We start from the raw sequence: 16924 nt of genomic DNA, 5'->3' as shown, positions 1-16924 counted from the left end.
TTATTTGCTCAAATAAATGCAGCTTTGGTGTGCAGATTTTGCAGATTTATGCAGATTTTTCAAAATATTAAAAAATGTTGAACGGTATTGTGTATTACTTAAGTAAAGAGGTCATATGATGTTGCTAAAAAGAACATTATTTTGTGTATTTGGTGTAATGCAATGTGTTTATGCGGTTTTAGGTTAAAAACATTATTTTCCACATAATGTACATTATTGTTTCTCCTCTATCCCCCTGCCTTTCTGAAACGCATCGATTTTTACAAAGCTCATCATTCTGAAAAGCAAGGTGTGCTGTGATTGGCCAGTTATCCAGTCTGTTGTGATTGACTGAATACCTCAAGCGTGTGACGGAAATGTTACGCCCCTTACCGTACTGTGTTTCCGTGTGTCCCGGTGCAACGAAACAAAACCAATAAAACCCATTACAAACGAGGCATTACTGATTATGATGACTGTGTTTTTACGCTTTGCGTTGCGTATTGCGCCGCGTAAACATAAAACCATGCCTGCATTTGTGATCAGAGAAATGACAAACAACCAGCGCAACTCTTCTGCTCAAACTCACGTTTGATTCATCATTGGCAAATTTTTTAAATATAAAAAACGTACTTACAGGCTGCGAGTCAGAAGCGCCAGACTGTCCTTGCAAAGTTGGAACTGCCCCACTTTATAGAAACATTATGTCCTCTTTTGGAAGGCCAAACAAAGTAGTTTTGCTTTCACAACGAAATACACTGCAGCTTGAGAGAGCGGAGGCCGGCGGATTCGACGAAGGAGGCTTGCGGCAACCACATGTGACAGCCCCGGGCTGGACTCCGCTTCATCCACAGTGAAAGCCGATCCGGCGATCCACAGCGCAAAGTTGATATATTTCCTCAGCGACCAGCACAGATCAGCTCTAGGCATGACGAAGCGGATATCATCCTCTTTTGGAAGACCAAACAAAGTAGTTTCGCTTTCACAACGAAACACATCGTCTTCACGACATGACGGCAGCAACAATACTACCGCGAGAATAAAAGTTACGCCTTCTTTCTTTGCGTGCACAATAGGATATTTTGCATTTTCATTAAAAAAGCATGCAATGATCAAAGGCTGTCAAGCACAAGAAAGCCACAATAAAAGTAGTTCATATGACTTACAAAGTCTTTTGAAACCCTATAATGGCTTTGTATAAAGAACACACTTAAATGAATGTTATGTATATTTTATCTCCGTCATTGCTCTTAAATTTCATTTTGTGCTTAAAAATTGTATTTAATTTAAAAAACAAAACTAATTAGCATTTAAAAATGTTGTTGCAAAAATTGCAATGTAAGAACCAATGGTTTGTCATCGCTGACATCTTGACGCATGGATTCCTGAATATGCATGAGTAGTGCATAACTGTGATTTTTAAAATGTTTTTTGAAAGAAGTCTCTTTTACTGACCAAGGCTCAACTTATTCGGCCAAAAATATAGTATATTTAAAATATTATTATAATCGTAATTTACAATTTATTATATTTTAAAATGTAATTGATTCCTGTGATGGCAAAGCAGTCTTTACTGTCACATGTTCATTCTGTATAAAATAATCAGCTATTTTGTTGCCCAATTATACATAATGGTTCTTAATATAATATATTTTTTTTGCTGCTTAATATTTGTATTAATATTTATATTTTTCAGGATTTTTTAATTAATAGAAAGTTCAAAGGATCTAATCACTTATTCGAAAATTAAATCTTTTGTAACATTACAGATAACTTTACTGTCACTTTTGCTTTTGAGCAATTTAATGCATTCCTGTTGAAGTTTTATCATCAATTATTTTTCCTCATTGCTTCTTGTGCAGCAAATAAGCATATTAGAAGTATTTCTGAAGGATCATGTGACACTGAAGACTGGAGTAATGATGCTGAAAATTCAGCTTCCATCACAGGAATAAATTATAGGAATAACATGAATATAGGGATATTTTAGAATATATTCCAATATAAAACAGTATCAATTAAATTGTGATAATATTTTACCATATCATTTTTCACTGTATTTTTTATTTGAAAAAAATGCAGCCTTGGTGAGCATAAGAGGCTTTAACATTAAACATTAAACATTATTCATTAATTGATTAATTGTTTCTAAACTTTTGTTTAGTGTAGTGTACATACAGGTTAAACACAAATTCATATAAACAGCAATAGAAAAACATCTTTCGTCTCTTTGGTTTAAATACACATTCATATAAACATCAATTGAAAAACATCTCCTTTCATCTCTTTTTTAACATATTTTCAAACCGTTGTCACCTTTTAAAAACCTAATTGACATGAACATAATTAACTTTGTTTAGACTCTTACACCCCATCAAGTTAATATGAAAATAACAGCATCTAATAGACTTTGTTTCCAGTTTAGTAATTCCAGGACGGGACAGAGGTATATTGGTCATCATCAACACTCGGTGACAATGAGAAAAGTCCTGCATGTTGTCTACCTACGATGACACTGACTGACCCTGCTGACAGCACTTTCCAACCTTAAAAAAGGGATGAAAAACCAATTAGACCTTTTCCTCCAGTTCCTGCAAATAGAGGAGAAGAAACGAAGCCTCACTAAAGGTCATCTGGAGATATGAATGACAGCGTTAAAGTCCTCTGCTCCTAATTTTCAGTGTTTGCCGTAGCTTTGCGGGGTTGTCTTCTTTCGCTGACCCCTCCAGCCCGAACAGCCATTAATTGTGGGGAATAATCTGGTACAAATCTGGCTGACATGCGACCCGGTGCCCTGTGTTGTGGCAAGTGTGTGAGAGGATTAGGACGGGTGTAATGAAACCTGCAGGATAAGACATCAGAACAGAGGAGTTCACTAAAGAATATGACCACACTGATTAGATGTGACAGTGATTATAATATTCATAAGATTGTGAAACTGCATTCAGTAAAGGCCTTTAGGAAATGTATAGCTGTGTAATGTAGTCTTTTTTTCTTTTTTACAAGAACTGACTGGACATATTTGGAGGCTTGAGGGAGCAGATTACAGACTACAACTCATAAATGTGAAGGTCTTTTATATTGCCAGCTCTGCTGATATTAAAGCAATTCACTTGGGGTCTGAAAATAATACCAGTGCAAAGCCATTGACAAACCATCTGTGTACAAAATAAAGAGGAAAGGATGAAAAAACAAGCATGTAATAAAAAATAATAACTTATAAAGTTCATAACCAAATATCAGCATGCCTCGTTTCCTTATTTATGGTATGCAATTTTTTTTTAAAAATCAAGAAAACAAAATATATATACATATTATGATTTTGTCAGTATATATGGGGGTTCTAGCCATACTAGCACATATAAGCTATGAAATATTTCCATTTGGCAATAGATGAAACTCATACGACACAAGCTGGGCATGTTCTCACATTATAAGTTATTACTGTATGTGATCATGTTGTTTATTGACTGATTTGATTATAATATATTTCTTTGCTACATGAAAAGTTTCTGCAATCAGAACTTAAATCTCTAAACACAAAATGTGACCCTGCACCACAAAACCAGTTATAAGGGTCCATTAAAAAAAAAAAATTGAGATGTATCGTCTGAAAGCTGAATAAATAGGCCTAGGCTTTCCATTGACGTATGGTTTGTTAGAATATGACAATATTTGGTACAGATACAACTATTTAAAAAACTTGAATCTGAGGGTGCATTTAAAAAAAGTATTGAGAAAATCGCATTTAAAGTTGTCCAAATGACGTTCTTAGCAATGCATAGGCCTATTACTAATCAAAAATTAAGTTTTGATATATTTACGGTAGGAACATGATCTTTACTTAATATCCTAATGATTTTTGGCATAAAAGAAAAATCGATAACTTTGAGTTTGACCCATGCAATGTATTGTTGGATATTGCTACAAATATATAGGCTATACATATGCTATGACTGGTTTTGTGGCCCAGGGTCACAAATGGATTTTCAGCAAAACTGTCATGAAACAACAATTGATAAAACAGCAAATGTTGCGTACAAAAATATGTTGGAACCCAACATACGAAACATTCCAAAAATGTTGCTGTATAAAAGCATAAAACTAGACTTTTGACTCAAACCATAGTTAGGCTATATTGGCAACTAGCCCGCATGGGTTCATTATGAAACACCCTTAAGAAACTGTCAAGCTAGGCGCCAGTAATGCGGGCATCGACAACCATAAGTGTCACGACATGCATTATCACCATTACTATTATTAGCGACGTTTAACCATGATGACTGGAATAATAAGCGAAGGAGGGAAGGTGCTGCGCGGATGATATCACGAGAACCGGATAGAGGTGTGTTGTGATTGTGGCTTTAGCGATATTGAGCCTCAGAAAAAAACCATACGGGCTGCACAATTACATGACGTTAAACAAACACTGTGCAAAAATACTTGCGACAATATCACATTCTTTCATTGTAATGTGGATTTATTTATTTTCTTAAGGCACAAATTGTTCTTATCTACGTAGCCTATGCCAAGATTATGCAATAGAGACCAAGGTGTGTGTATGTGTTAAAGAGAGTGAGTGAGTGAGATCAAAAATCTAATATCTCTGTTTCTCAGTTGGATCATTAGGATTTTAGGTGTGTGACTGGGGAAACAGAATAAAGACCTCAGGCTTCATCCAGTCACCCTCAACCATACACACACACACACACACACACACACACACACAGAGAGAGAGAGAGCGAGAGAGAGAGAGAGAGAGAGAGAGAGAATTGTGGTGTGTCAGGCAGCTTAATTGCTAAGGAGGCAGGTCTTAAATTGACAAGTGATATTGAGGTCATTATCATGCGAGCCATAGCCACCCTGAATGTTTGCATACCTGTCTCAGGCTTTCTCATAAATGAGACTTTCATTAGTCTTAATTAGAATTAGCCAGAGTCAGCAGGGAACGCAAGGCCTGGTGAAATGATGCATGCACAATAATAAGCATCCGGCTCACTCTCCTGTTTCTGTTTGTTTCCTTTTGCGCAGGGAATAGCTTTGAGAAAAACCACCCCTACTTAACCCGCTACTTAATTGATTTGGTCAGAATTAATATTCTTCAGACATTAATTAAACAGGGAAGCTCTCATTAGGGTGTGCAGTAAAGAAGAGACCCCCTCACCATTCTGCCTGTCTTTCTCTCTCTGTTGTACCAGACTCCAAAAACAAGACTTCAAGCTGAGAGTATCACATCCGATCAGCTCACATCTGCAGGAACCGGATTTCATATTTTCAGAGTGTGTTCTGAGAAATAGACCTGATATGTCAAAGAAAATAAATGTCTTTTTTTAATAAAAATCTGTCACTTTTCTTGTTCTTTTTAGGATGTAAGTGACATCTTTAGATCAGAAGCTCTTAGAAGAGATGTGACAATGCTCTCCTCTCTGTCTGTCTGTCACTCTTTGTGAGTGGATCTGTCGTGTGTGTGTGTGTGTGTGTGTGTGTGTGTGTGTGTGTGTGTGTGATGAGGAGGGTAACAGCCGTTGTACTTGTCATCTGTACATGCTCCAATCACTCAAAGGACAGATAGATCTGAAAAGACAAGAAGAAAAAAAAATCATTTGGATAGGCATCTGTCGGAATATCTACGTTACAATAAGAATAATAACATAGTATTAGAAATGCTTTGATGCAGCAATCATTTGAGGCCTGAACCCATGATTTCCAATCAAGACTGTTTTGTCTCCTTACTTTTTGAGTACTTCAAATGCTGCAAATGTAACATTTTGGACACAATGATTCAACCATGGATCTAACCGCAAATACACACACACACACACACACACACACACACACAGAGAGAGAGAGAGCGAGAGAGAGAGAGAGAGAGAGAGAGAGAATTGTGGTGTGTCAGGCAGCTTAATTGCTAAGGAGGCAGGTCTTAAATTGACAAGTGATATTGAGGTCATTATCATGCGAGCCATAGCCACCCTGAATGTTTGCATACCTGTCTCAGGCTTTCTCATAAATGAGACTTTCATTAGTCTTAATTAGAATTAGCCAGAGTCAGCAGGGAACGCAAGGCCTGGTGAAATGATGCATGCACAATAATAAGCATCCGGCTCACTCTCCTGTTTCTGTTTGTTTCCTTTTGCGCAGGGAATAGCTTTGAGAAAAACCACCCCTACTTAACCCGCTACTTAATTGATTTGGTCAGAATTAATATTCTTCAGACATTAATTAAACAGGGAAGCTCTCATTAGGGTGTGCAGTAAAGAAGAGACCCCCTCACCATTCTGCCTGTCTTTCTCTCTCTGTTGTACCAGACTCCAAAAACAAGACTTCAAGCTGAGAGTATCACATCCGATCAGCTCACATCTGCAGGAACCGGACTTCATATTTTCAGAGTGTGTTCTGAGAAATAGACCTGATATGTCAAAGAAAATAAATGTCTTTTTTTAATAAAAATCTGTCACTTTTCTTGTTCTTTTTAGGATGTAAGTGACATCTTTAGATCAGAAGCTCTTAGAAGAGATGTGACAATGCTCTCCTCTCAGTCTGTCACTCTTTGTGAGTGGATCTGTCGTGTGTGTGTGTGTGTGTGTGTGTGTGTGTGTGTGTGTGTGTGTGATGAGGAGGGTAACAGCCGTTGTACTTGTCATCTGTACATGCTCCAATCACTCAAAGGACAGATAGATCTGAAAAGACAAGAAGAAAAAAAAATCATTTGGATAGGCATCTGTCGGAATATCTACGTTACAATAAGAATAATAACATAGTATTAGAAATGCTTTGATGCAGCAATCATTTGAGGCCTGAACCCATGATTTCCAATCAAGACTGTTTTGTCTCCTTACTTTTTGAGTACTTCAAATGCTGCAAATGTAACATTTTGGACACAATGATTCAACCATGGATCTAACCGCAAATTCGGGAATGAGAAGGAGGATGTAATAATATACCTATCAACCTTTGAAAAACCCATATCGGATGATCTAAATATTTTGGGGGGTTGTGACAATCTCAATAGCAACGGTGGTTGCGGAAATTCCTAACAAACTGCTCAGAGGACAAGGTGGATATTACAAACAGGCATGTATATGAAGTAATTAAGAGGAAAATGACAGATCCAGGATGGGTCTGTCCCTCAGGTCCTTCATGAAGGACAGAGGACGATTTAATACTGAAGGACTGAGGGGTTTAAATGCCACCCAGAGGCCCGAGCAGAGATGAGCGCTGTGGTGTGTAAATATGGTAAATACCACATCAATCAACAATCACAGGCACCGGCAAACAAATATTCCCCTAAAAACTGACAAAGAAGTTAAGGAAGGAGGCTAGTGCAAGAAGATTTCAGATGGAAAACGTTATGAATCAAACTTAGCGTTTTATTGCTTTGTATGGTAGCAGCAATAAATATGGGCTGTGATATAAATATAGGAAGTGCTCCTATAAAAATGTTAGACAGAATAAAATTTATAAATTAAAAAGCATAAAAGAAGGATAAAATCACAAGTGAGTGGCGTAATCTGTAGGTGGGTGTTCCTTCGTGGAAATCTGTCTCGGAAACATTTCATCATGTCTTTATTATTTATTTCATCATCTACTTGTTAAATGCCTTTTATGTATAGAATATCGTTTTAACCTTGTCCCAGATTCTATGAAAATTAGATTTTAAAAAATGAATTATTACTTTTAAAACGAATCTGTGAAATAAACATATGTATCGTTTTTATGCATACATGATGTAGATTTTCTGTATTTAAACTCTTTTATTTTATAAGTACAAAAATATGTGTGTACAATATTCTGCCAGCTAAGATGAAAAAAAAGGTGTCAGACTTGGTCATGCTATTATTATGAATCAAGACTGTTTGGGTCCAAAATTGAATAAGTACTTTGCAACCATTAAAAAGTCTGTCCTATAGTATTAGTGTGTGTAGTATAAATGAATGTAGTATGAAAATAATATGTAGTATGAATGACTTGACAATGTCATGTGACCTTCCAGCGTCAGTTGTGTTGTTTCCCTGCCATTCACAAATCCATGGCCTCGTGGGATAGTAAAGAATCCACTCTCTCCAGAAGTAGGCCTAACAAGTCATCCAGGTACTTTTTCCCTACGAATAATGTGGATTCAGACATACTCTTTTCATGTCGTTTTTTGAAAGGGATTTTGAACAAAACACACCTTACTATTTACATAACAAGATTAGTTTCTGATTACCTGCAATTTCCTTAAAGGGATAGTTCACCCAAAAATGAAAATTTGATGTTTATCTGCTTACACCCAGGGCATCCAAGATGTAGGTGTGTACGTGCTCTGGCGTAGTTTACGTTAATGGGTGTGTTGATATCCAGCCGAAGAGCAATCAACCATAACTTCAGGCGAGCAGGCTCAGAAGTTGGGAATACGTGGAAAGTTACCACTCCCGAATGAGTTCGCGTGAGAGAACGTAATCTTTTAGTTTTTAAGTCGGTTTGAACAATCCGGATTGCGCAAGTAAGTACCATTTTGATTAGCCGTCGTACCTACAATGACTGTGCACTGTGTAAACAATGAGTGACGTATACGCGCGAGAGATCACTTCCGGCGCTTGCGTAAACTACGGCAGAGCGCGTACACACCTCACGCACCGCATGCCTGCGCGCGCTCAAAGACAGTTGGACATAGTGGTGTATTAGAGGTAAAAAATTATATAAATACTGTTCGGTTTCTGGCACAAACCAATCGTTTCGTGTCTTAGGACATCAATGTGTCGTCACGAGCCGCAGGGTTTAATTTGGATTTGTCTGTGCATGTTTTTTTTACTCTCATAGATTTAGTTACCATTGCCATGCATTATACGACTGCCAGACTGCAACGGTTAAAGTTAAAAATCATCATATGTGTTCTACTGAAGAAACAAAGTCACCTACATCTTGGATGCCCTTGGGGTAAGCAGATAAACATCAAATTTTCATTTTTGGGTGAACTATCTCTTTAAGACATTATGTTTATTTAGCCATTTCCCTCATGCGGCTGATTTTAGATTTGACTACTTTTGTGGCCCGTTCTCTCTCTCTTAGATGAGAATGAGGCACCTTAGTATATCTCTGATTTTATACCTTGTGGCCTTGACTTGAGCCAGTCAGGTGAATCTTATGCTGGCCTTCGTTTTCCACAAAGCAGGATGGCTGCACAGGGGAGATTAATGAATTAGAAATTAAAATGCCGTCCTTTGGGAAACCCGACTTGCTCCCTGCATAAACTCTTCCCCACCCCCCACGTCAGGCCGTCCGCTGTCCGTGTCTTCTCAGAGCAGTTATCAAGCACCTGTGCATTGTGTGGCCAGCACAATCGCGCTTCCTCTCCGCTCAACCTACGACTCGGTGGTCATTTATGGTGGAAAGCCATCCTTATTTTATGCATTGCGGATGGCCATCTCTTCAGACCATCACTGGTTTGGTGATAAGAATGGATAGAAACCAGAGTGCAGCGGTTCACAGCCATCACAATGGATGCCTGTCACTCAAAGCTTAAAGAGACCCCAAAGGACTACTCACCAGGAAAACCTCTTGTGACCTCCACTATCCTGGGGTCACCCTTTCTAATTCCCTTCCCTCTGCTCTCTCTCTCTCTTTATATGTACATATATCTCTCTCTTTCTTTGTTTCTCTTTTTTCTCTCTCTCTGAATATTTTGGAAAATGATATAATAGACTAGAAAAATTAATTCTGTAAAAGCACTGTATGATAAAGGCACTATGCATGAATGTATGTATTTGTTTGTTTATTTGTATGATTTTATTCTATTTCTTTTTCTTCTTTAATATCATATTTTTTATTTAACATATAATATTATAAATAATTATTATTGGTACTGAAATCTAAAAAAAAAAAAATTTAGAAAATGTTAACATTTTAAAATATTATTATTAATAATTGAATTTATTATTTTTGTATTTATTATCATTTTAAATCTTATTTTATTAGCTGATTACAGCAATGTGAAGTTTAAGATAAATGCATGTATCTATCTATCTATCTATCTATCTATTTATTGAATTGTTTATTTCTGTTTCTTCTTTATAATCATCATCATATTTTATTGTCACCATTTTTATTAAATATTACAATTATTAATAATTCAAATTAAACAGCTTATATAAATGTGTCTTATATAAATGCATTTATTTATTGATTTAGCTATATTACTATACGATTTTCTTCTGTTTCTTGTTTAATAATAATAATTCTTGTTGTTGTTGTTGTTGTTGTTGTTATTATTATTGATTCTTAATTTAATCTAATATTACAATTATTAACAATTTAAATGAAATAGATTTTTAAGCATATTTTATTAGTTACAAGAATGTGAAGTTTAATATGTGAAGTTTGAGTCTTTTTAAGTTGATAATTCAAATTCCTTGTGTGTGTAAAAATACTTGGTGATAAAGCTCTTTCTGACTTCTGACTTCTTTTGAATCTGTTGAGTTTATGCAAAGAAATTCTGTAGTATGTGCGTATTATGTAAGAAATTAGTATTTTCAGATGGCTATTTCTCTCAGAATTCCCCCTAAACGATGTGAGACGTCATCAGTTCCTGTGCTTTCTGTCATGGCATGTCCGTTGTGAGCCACTGTGACGCCACTGGTCTCTAGAGCTGACCTGAAGAGAGAATGGACAGCGGAACAGGCCTCCAGAAACCCATCACATCCACCCACTGAATGCACAGAGAACAGTGACCCCTCCTGACCCCACCCCATGTTTACCACAAGACGCAAGCTTTCTATTTGTCTCTCACCCGCTTTAAACTCAACTGAGCTGGAACACTCGCAGGCTTTGTGAACTAAACACTTTGATAGCTCCTCTTTTTCTCTCATTGTCTCTCTCTTTCCCTCAGCGTCTTGAATATTTTCCACAGCAGCTCTCTTCCATCCTTCACAAAGCTGTCATTGTGGAGCGATCATGGCGTGAGGGGGGGTTCATGAATGTCTGCCGTAGAGTCAGGCCACAGTGGGCCGCTCTCACAGCACACAAACACTGACAGATGACTCACACTTCCGAGGCGACCTCCTGCTCTCAAATCATCATTTATTCTGTACATCATCCGCAGATCTGTTAGAACGAAGATGTTGAACATGTCAGCATCTGTGGATTCATCTGCACATAAAATACGGAGCTGGCATCACTGTATTGTTACAAAAAAATTTTTTTACACACTGATATTCCTACAGTGGCCTCAAAAGTATTTGGACACTTTTAGACACTTCAAACACAGGCACCGCCCGAAGTGCTCATTTATAACTGCCCATACAGTGAAAAATAATAATAAAGTTGGCATAAATTTAGACAATTTTATATATTTTCATATAACATATATACAATATAAATCATTTCTTATTTCTATTAATATAGTACAACGTTTTTCTACCCCCATTAGCGTACTGTTAGATGTATAAACCTGAAAATATAAAAATAATTAGTGATTATTTTCACAAATATGAATCCTGACTATGTTTTAGAAAGCAGCATGAAACAGTAATGTAAATACAATTCTGTAAATGTTAATTATTTATTTATTTCATTTATTATTATTATGACCTTTTTGAAGCTACTTTGCATTTGGCTTTTCCATGGACTTATCAGTGCTATTTTAGCATCATTGATATACTATTATAGATTTTTGATAATATTTTTTAATTCGATTTTATTTTAATATTTTCTGTTTTCATGTTTTAGTCATTTTGTTGTGTGTTTTTATCATTTGTAATAGTTTTAGATTTTTCAAATATATATTTATATTCATCTTTATTTATTCATTTTAGTTTATTCAGTTTCAGTTATTTTAGTTTTAATTTACTTCAAGTTGAACTAAACAAAAATGGCAACTAGCTGAAATAAAAAGTTATATTTTTTAAATATTTAATTTAACATTTATTTGGTTTCAAGTGATGAAAATATTTTATATAGTTTTAGTTTTGGTTTTAGATCACAATAACAATGGACATTTTATTTCCATAGGGCATTTTATTTCCTATTGTTTTAGCATTTAAAGCCTACCATAAGTAATTTTTTTGCTTGATAAGGGTGTGTTGTGTTCTTTTTTTAAATAAATAAATACACTTATATATTTTATATTTACATTTAGTCATTTAGCAGACGCTTTTATCCAAAGCGACTTACAAATGAGGACAATAAAAGCAGTCAAAACTAACAAAAGAGCAACAACATATAAGTGCAAATGACAAGTCTCGGTTAGCCTATTTATTTATATTATAAATAAATAAATAAAATAAATAGTTTTGTTATACTGTTTAATCCAATAAAATTTACACATTTCAGTGTGGCTTCAGTATCCAAATATTTGAGTGTAATACGTCATACTTCAAAAGTTGCAACCCATGAGAAGCTTGTTTCTTCTTTATCTGACACAAAACTAGCAGACAAGCACATGGTCCTTACTGCGTAAACATGCCTCAAACAGGCAAAGAGAGCCAGAGGAAGTCAGAAAGCGCTGCGTAAAAAAGCCCCGGGCCAATCGTGGCATTTCAGCCCACCGTGATGCAACCTGCTCTCTGGGCAGACAGAAAGAGTGAGAGCGACAAAGCCAGAAAGAAAGAGGAAACAGTAGAAAAGGGATAGAGGAAGGGAGAATGAAAAGCTGCACCGCTCTGTCAGGAAAGGTCAATTACTAGCCTAAACCACGGGGGACGTGTGTTGCCCAGGAAGTGCCTTCCGACCCCCAGCCCTGGCAGGCTGCACCATAACAGTCACAAACCTCCCGTTGCCATGGCAGCATGACATTTGTCACCATTCAAATGAGGCCCGGACCTGACTCAAACAAGCCAGGCCAAAAGCCTAGTCTTGTTTTGCCTAAATAAACCTCCAGCAGAATTACAAAAACATTAATGTAACCTGTAGTACTTTACGATCAGTCAGCAGCAGGTGATGTGGCCCCTTACGAAAAAGAAGTTTATTCAAGTGTGCTATTAGTATACTTCTTTTAAACTTAAAAATAGGAAAGTATACTTTTTGTCTACTTTTTATGTACTTCTCAGAAATGGGCTTTATGTACTTCTCAGAAATATACTTAAAATTACATTTAAGTATACATGACTTATACTTAGAAAAAGTCTAAATATATTTGAGCTATAATTGTGCTCCTAGAATCCGTGTTTTCATTGTTATACTGTAGGGGCGCTAGTACACATCTTCTGTACGGAATTTCCAAAAAACACAAGTGAAGAAGAAACCGAAACAACAGACGCTTCCACATGTATTCTAACACGATCATCAGACATAAAACAGTATCAAAACTGTGTAACATTATGGAATAAAATGTCGACCAATGAAGAGTTAATAATAACTGTCAAGCTTTGGGGTGTGGATCGACTTTATCTACGTTATATGTTCAGATATTCATGTAACAAAATATATACAAATTAATACCTAAACAGGGACATAGTAGTATACTTAAAGTATGGTGTAAAGTTCACTTAAAGAAAACTTACGAGTATGCTTGCAGTACTAAACTAGTAGTTTACTAAGACTATACTTCAAAGTGTACTAAAAATGCTACTACAAGTATTTAATTAGTAAACTATCAGTATACCTATAAGTTCACTTTTAGTATAGTTGCAGTACAAACTAAACATTTTGATGTAAACTAGTTGTGTACTCAAAGTTTCCTACTGTTCTACTTAAAGCATACTTAAAAGTATACTTTTATATACTAGAAAGTGGGCCAAATTAGTCCCAAGGAGTATTGAAATAGTACACTTACAAGTATACTACTAGTGCACTGATATTTGTATACTTACTACATAAAGTATACTTAAAAATATACTTGAACTTTACTTAAGTATACTTACTAAAATAAACTTGAAGTATACTACTTTTTGGTAAGGGGCTGGAGGAATGGAAGTGATATTCATAAACTGCCTTCAAATAAAAAGCAATTAGTGAGATTTGTAATGTAAAGTTCAAGCATTTATAAAGCTAACAGAGGAAACAACACCAAACCCACACAGACTCCCAATGAGCCATTAGAGAGAGGCCAGAAACACAAAGACATAACTAAAAAGTCCGTCGGGTCATAAACACCCAAATTAAACTAATTACTGCAGTAAATATCTCATTACATTGATTATACATACATTAGATGCCACGTAAAAATGATTAGTTAAACAACTGTAAACAATTTGTTGGTCTTCCTTCGTCGTGTCAAAGTTTGATTTTATTATCCAAGTTGTTGTTTTATTCTGGTTTTATATTAGCCTGGTTTATAAAGTGTTGTCAAGATGATTTGTTTTAAATAATCCATGTCTATTTATTTTCTTTAGTTGATGATGAATGTTGCAATTCCACAACTATGCATAACAGGACACATAACAGTCAGGGGTTTGCTTAGAAAAGTACGTGTGATCACGGATAATGTTCAAAATTCAAATGAAGACATTTTTACCCATTAACAGAATAGAAATGTAGTTTGTGAAAGTAGACAGAGGCACGTCATGCACTCATTCCTCACCTTTTACATCAAGACAAAACAATGTTGCCATCTAGTGGTGAGGAAATATTGTTATATTATATTATATTATATATATATAAACATTTTCAATGTGTTGTCTCAACTTGGTTAAAATGTAAAGATATTTACAGTCAATTTAAGCCAATTATTGCACAGATTTTATTTGACCTCACCAGATGAAAAATATAATAATTTTGTGTAGTCAGAGAAAAAGAAAAGCCATAACAACTTTTACATGAATGCAACAACTATTACAGATTACATAGATGCAGTTTCTAGTATGGCAGATATCAAGTAACATTATGTCATTATAGAAAACAATGAAAACTACTAATTGTCCAAAGATATAATCACAGTATGCAGACATTACATATACAAATCTGAATATGGAAACGATAAACTGCTATTATGTCTATTGCTGTGTTTTAAAATGTGTGAGCATGTTTTACAAAGCCATGAAACCATAAAGACAACATTAGAAACTTGTAGATTTACATTAGAATTCAAATTTTAAACAGGAATACAATAATGCCCTTCATGCTAATGTAACTGTAAGCTCTTCCAGTAATTCATTAATGGTGATTTGGCAACTACTTACACAGTAGAGATCAGGCCTGCATTAGTCAGACAGACTGCGTGTTATTTGAAGGAGCATTCATGAATGAAAAATCTCATTTGTAGACAAATAAATGTTGTTTTTCCAGCTCGCTGCCAAATGAGGGGTTACTTAAAATCAATCAGAGATGAGGCAGTTGTCTTGAAGCTTCTATAAAATGTGATTTCTACAACTACTGATCTCTACAAAAATGTGATATAGGCTGAAATGAAGCTGTCAGAAAATACTGTTCATGTGATTGTGTGTGAGCATGTGTTACAATCACATACTTTTGAAGGAACCACATGAAAACATACATTCACTGTTATACATCCAGTATGGACTCAAACTCGTCTATTCTCTGCTTTGTGCTTCCTCTCTTAATCTTCCTGTAGCTGACAGTGTTGTACCTGCTAATAGGGCGGTTGATTTCCCCTTTGTCCTTTTCAAATAACTGGATTGACATCTCAACCGAAGGCTGGAAACCATCGCCCAATTCATCCTCCTCTTCATCTTTTTCTTCATTTGTATTTTCCTCTTCATCTCCATTACTCACAATTGTTTCTTCTTCATTCTTTTCTGCATTGTCCTCACTTTTTTCTTGTTCATTTGTATCGGAATTCTTCTCACTTGTATTCGCTGGCTCTTCAGGTGTCGTCGTCTCTTGAGGTGCTTCTTCTGTTTGACCATTCGTTTGCTGTTTCTCAGCTTCCGATGTGTCCTTGTCGTTCTGCTCCATTGATGTCACTTCCTGTGCTGAGATTTCAGCAGTTGTAAATTTATAAAGAAAAAGAGACAAATTCTAAGTTTGAATTCCAGTCCATTTTCCCCAAAAACCACCAAAGTGACGAGACGTAACATGCCTGTAATGATTGGTTTCTGTATTAACAAATGACTGTGCTGTCATTTCTCCAGTTTCCCTGATATGGTATTCAGATGGCAGTGCTTTCAATCAGCACCATGGGTTGTCATGTCCAAATTAGGAAAAGACTTTTGGTAAGTTCTCGAAAGGATAGGATGAGACTTGGCAAAAGATGCAAAGTTGTTTTGAGGAATTTTAATTTGATTTGACTAAACAAAGTGACCAACTGCTGGAATGAGAATTGCAAGTACACAATTCTTCTTGTATGTTTCAACAATGAGAGGCCTTACATAACGTGCAAGAAATGGGAAATTGTGCCATACGGTTACATAAATACAGAAAAGCGAGAATATCTGTCCAAGTAACCATGTCTAGACATCTTCCAGTTTACATTTTGGAAGCATGCATCATTGCTGTTCTCTTCATGATTGTATAATTTATCTAACCAAAATGAGTTTTTCCTCAATATAACACAACTTAAGCACTTTGAAGTAAACCAAACCACCTGAATGTGAAAAGTTAACTTATACCTTCAATGACTAGTCTATGGAGGAGATTTGCATTGATAGTACAAACGCAGAAACCAACCACCACACTGACGCAAACTCTAAAAGCTCACTGTACTCGCTCAATAATGCATCTTACCTTGTTCTTGTTCTTGTCTATGGCTCCTGCTGTTTGGGAAGGAGAGGAGACCTTGAAGGAGAAGTTATGCTCAGAAGTAGTCTCTTGTGGGGAGCAGTCTGTGCATGGCTGTGTCTGTGTCCCTCCCTTCACGACTCAGTGGAATCTACTGGCATTGGGTGACGCAGCCTCATTCTCATTCCCAGTGGCGAAGCTGATGAGAATTTCATCACCATTGTTTGGAGAACAGTGCTGACTGGCTTCTAATTCTGGGAGTGAGCATGGGATTGTGGGGTTAATGGGCTCATTTGTAAAGAGAGTTCGAAAAGTGGCACCAGCTTCTTTCTGGGAACATTCAAATATTTTG

The 16924-nt window shown here is 36.1% G+C and overlaps 1 protein-coding gene across 1 annotated transcript; it reads right to left on the bottom strand.

The window, feature by feature from the left end:
* Window positions 1–14687: 14687 nt before the first annotated feature.
* On the bottom strand, window positions 14688–16701 carry LOC107555410 (ermin). The gene is made up of 2 exons (XM_016238189.1): window positions 16579–16701; window positions 14688–15827 (listed from the first exon to the last, which is right to left on the bottom strand). Exon 2 carries the CDS (start codon window positions 15808–15810, stop codon window positions 15397–15399), a length of 414 nt encoding a protein of 137 aa, XP_016093675.1. The 5' UTR covers window positions 15811–15827; window positions 16579–16701; the 3' UTR covers window positions 14688–15396.
* Window positions 16702–16924: the final 223 nt, after the last annotated feature.

The sequence above is a fragment of the Sinocyclocheilus grahami genome, unplaced genomic scaffold (genome assembly GCF_001515645.1).
Source record: "Sinocyclocheilus grahami isolate Dianchi unplaced genomic scaffold, SAMN03320097.WGS_v1.1 scaffold534.1, whole genome shotgun sequence".
Taxonomy (NCBI): Eukaryota; Metazoa; Chordata; class Actinopteri; order Cypriniformes; family Cyprinidae; genus Sinocyclocheilus; species Sinocyclocheilus grahami.
Note: the sequence above shows the minus strand (reverse complement) of the source record. Positions and strands in the feature narration are given on the sequence as shown.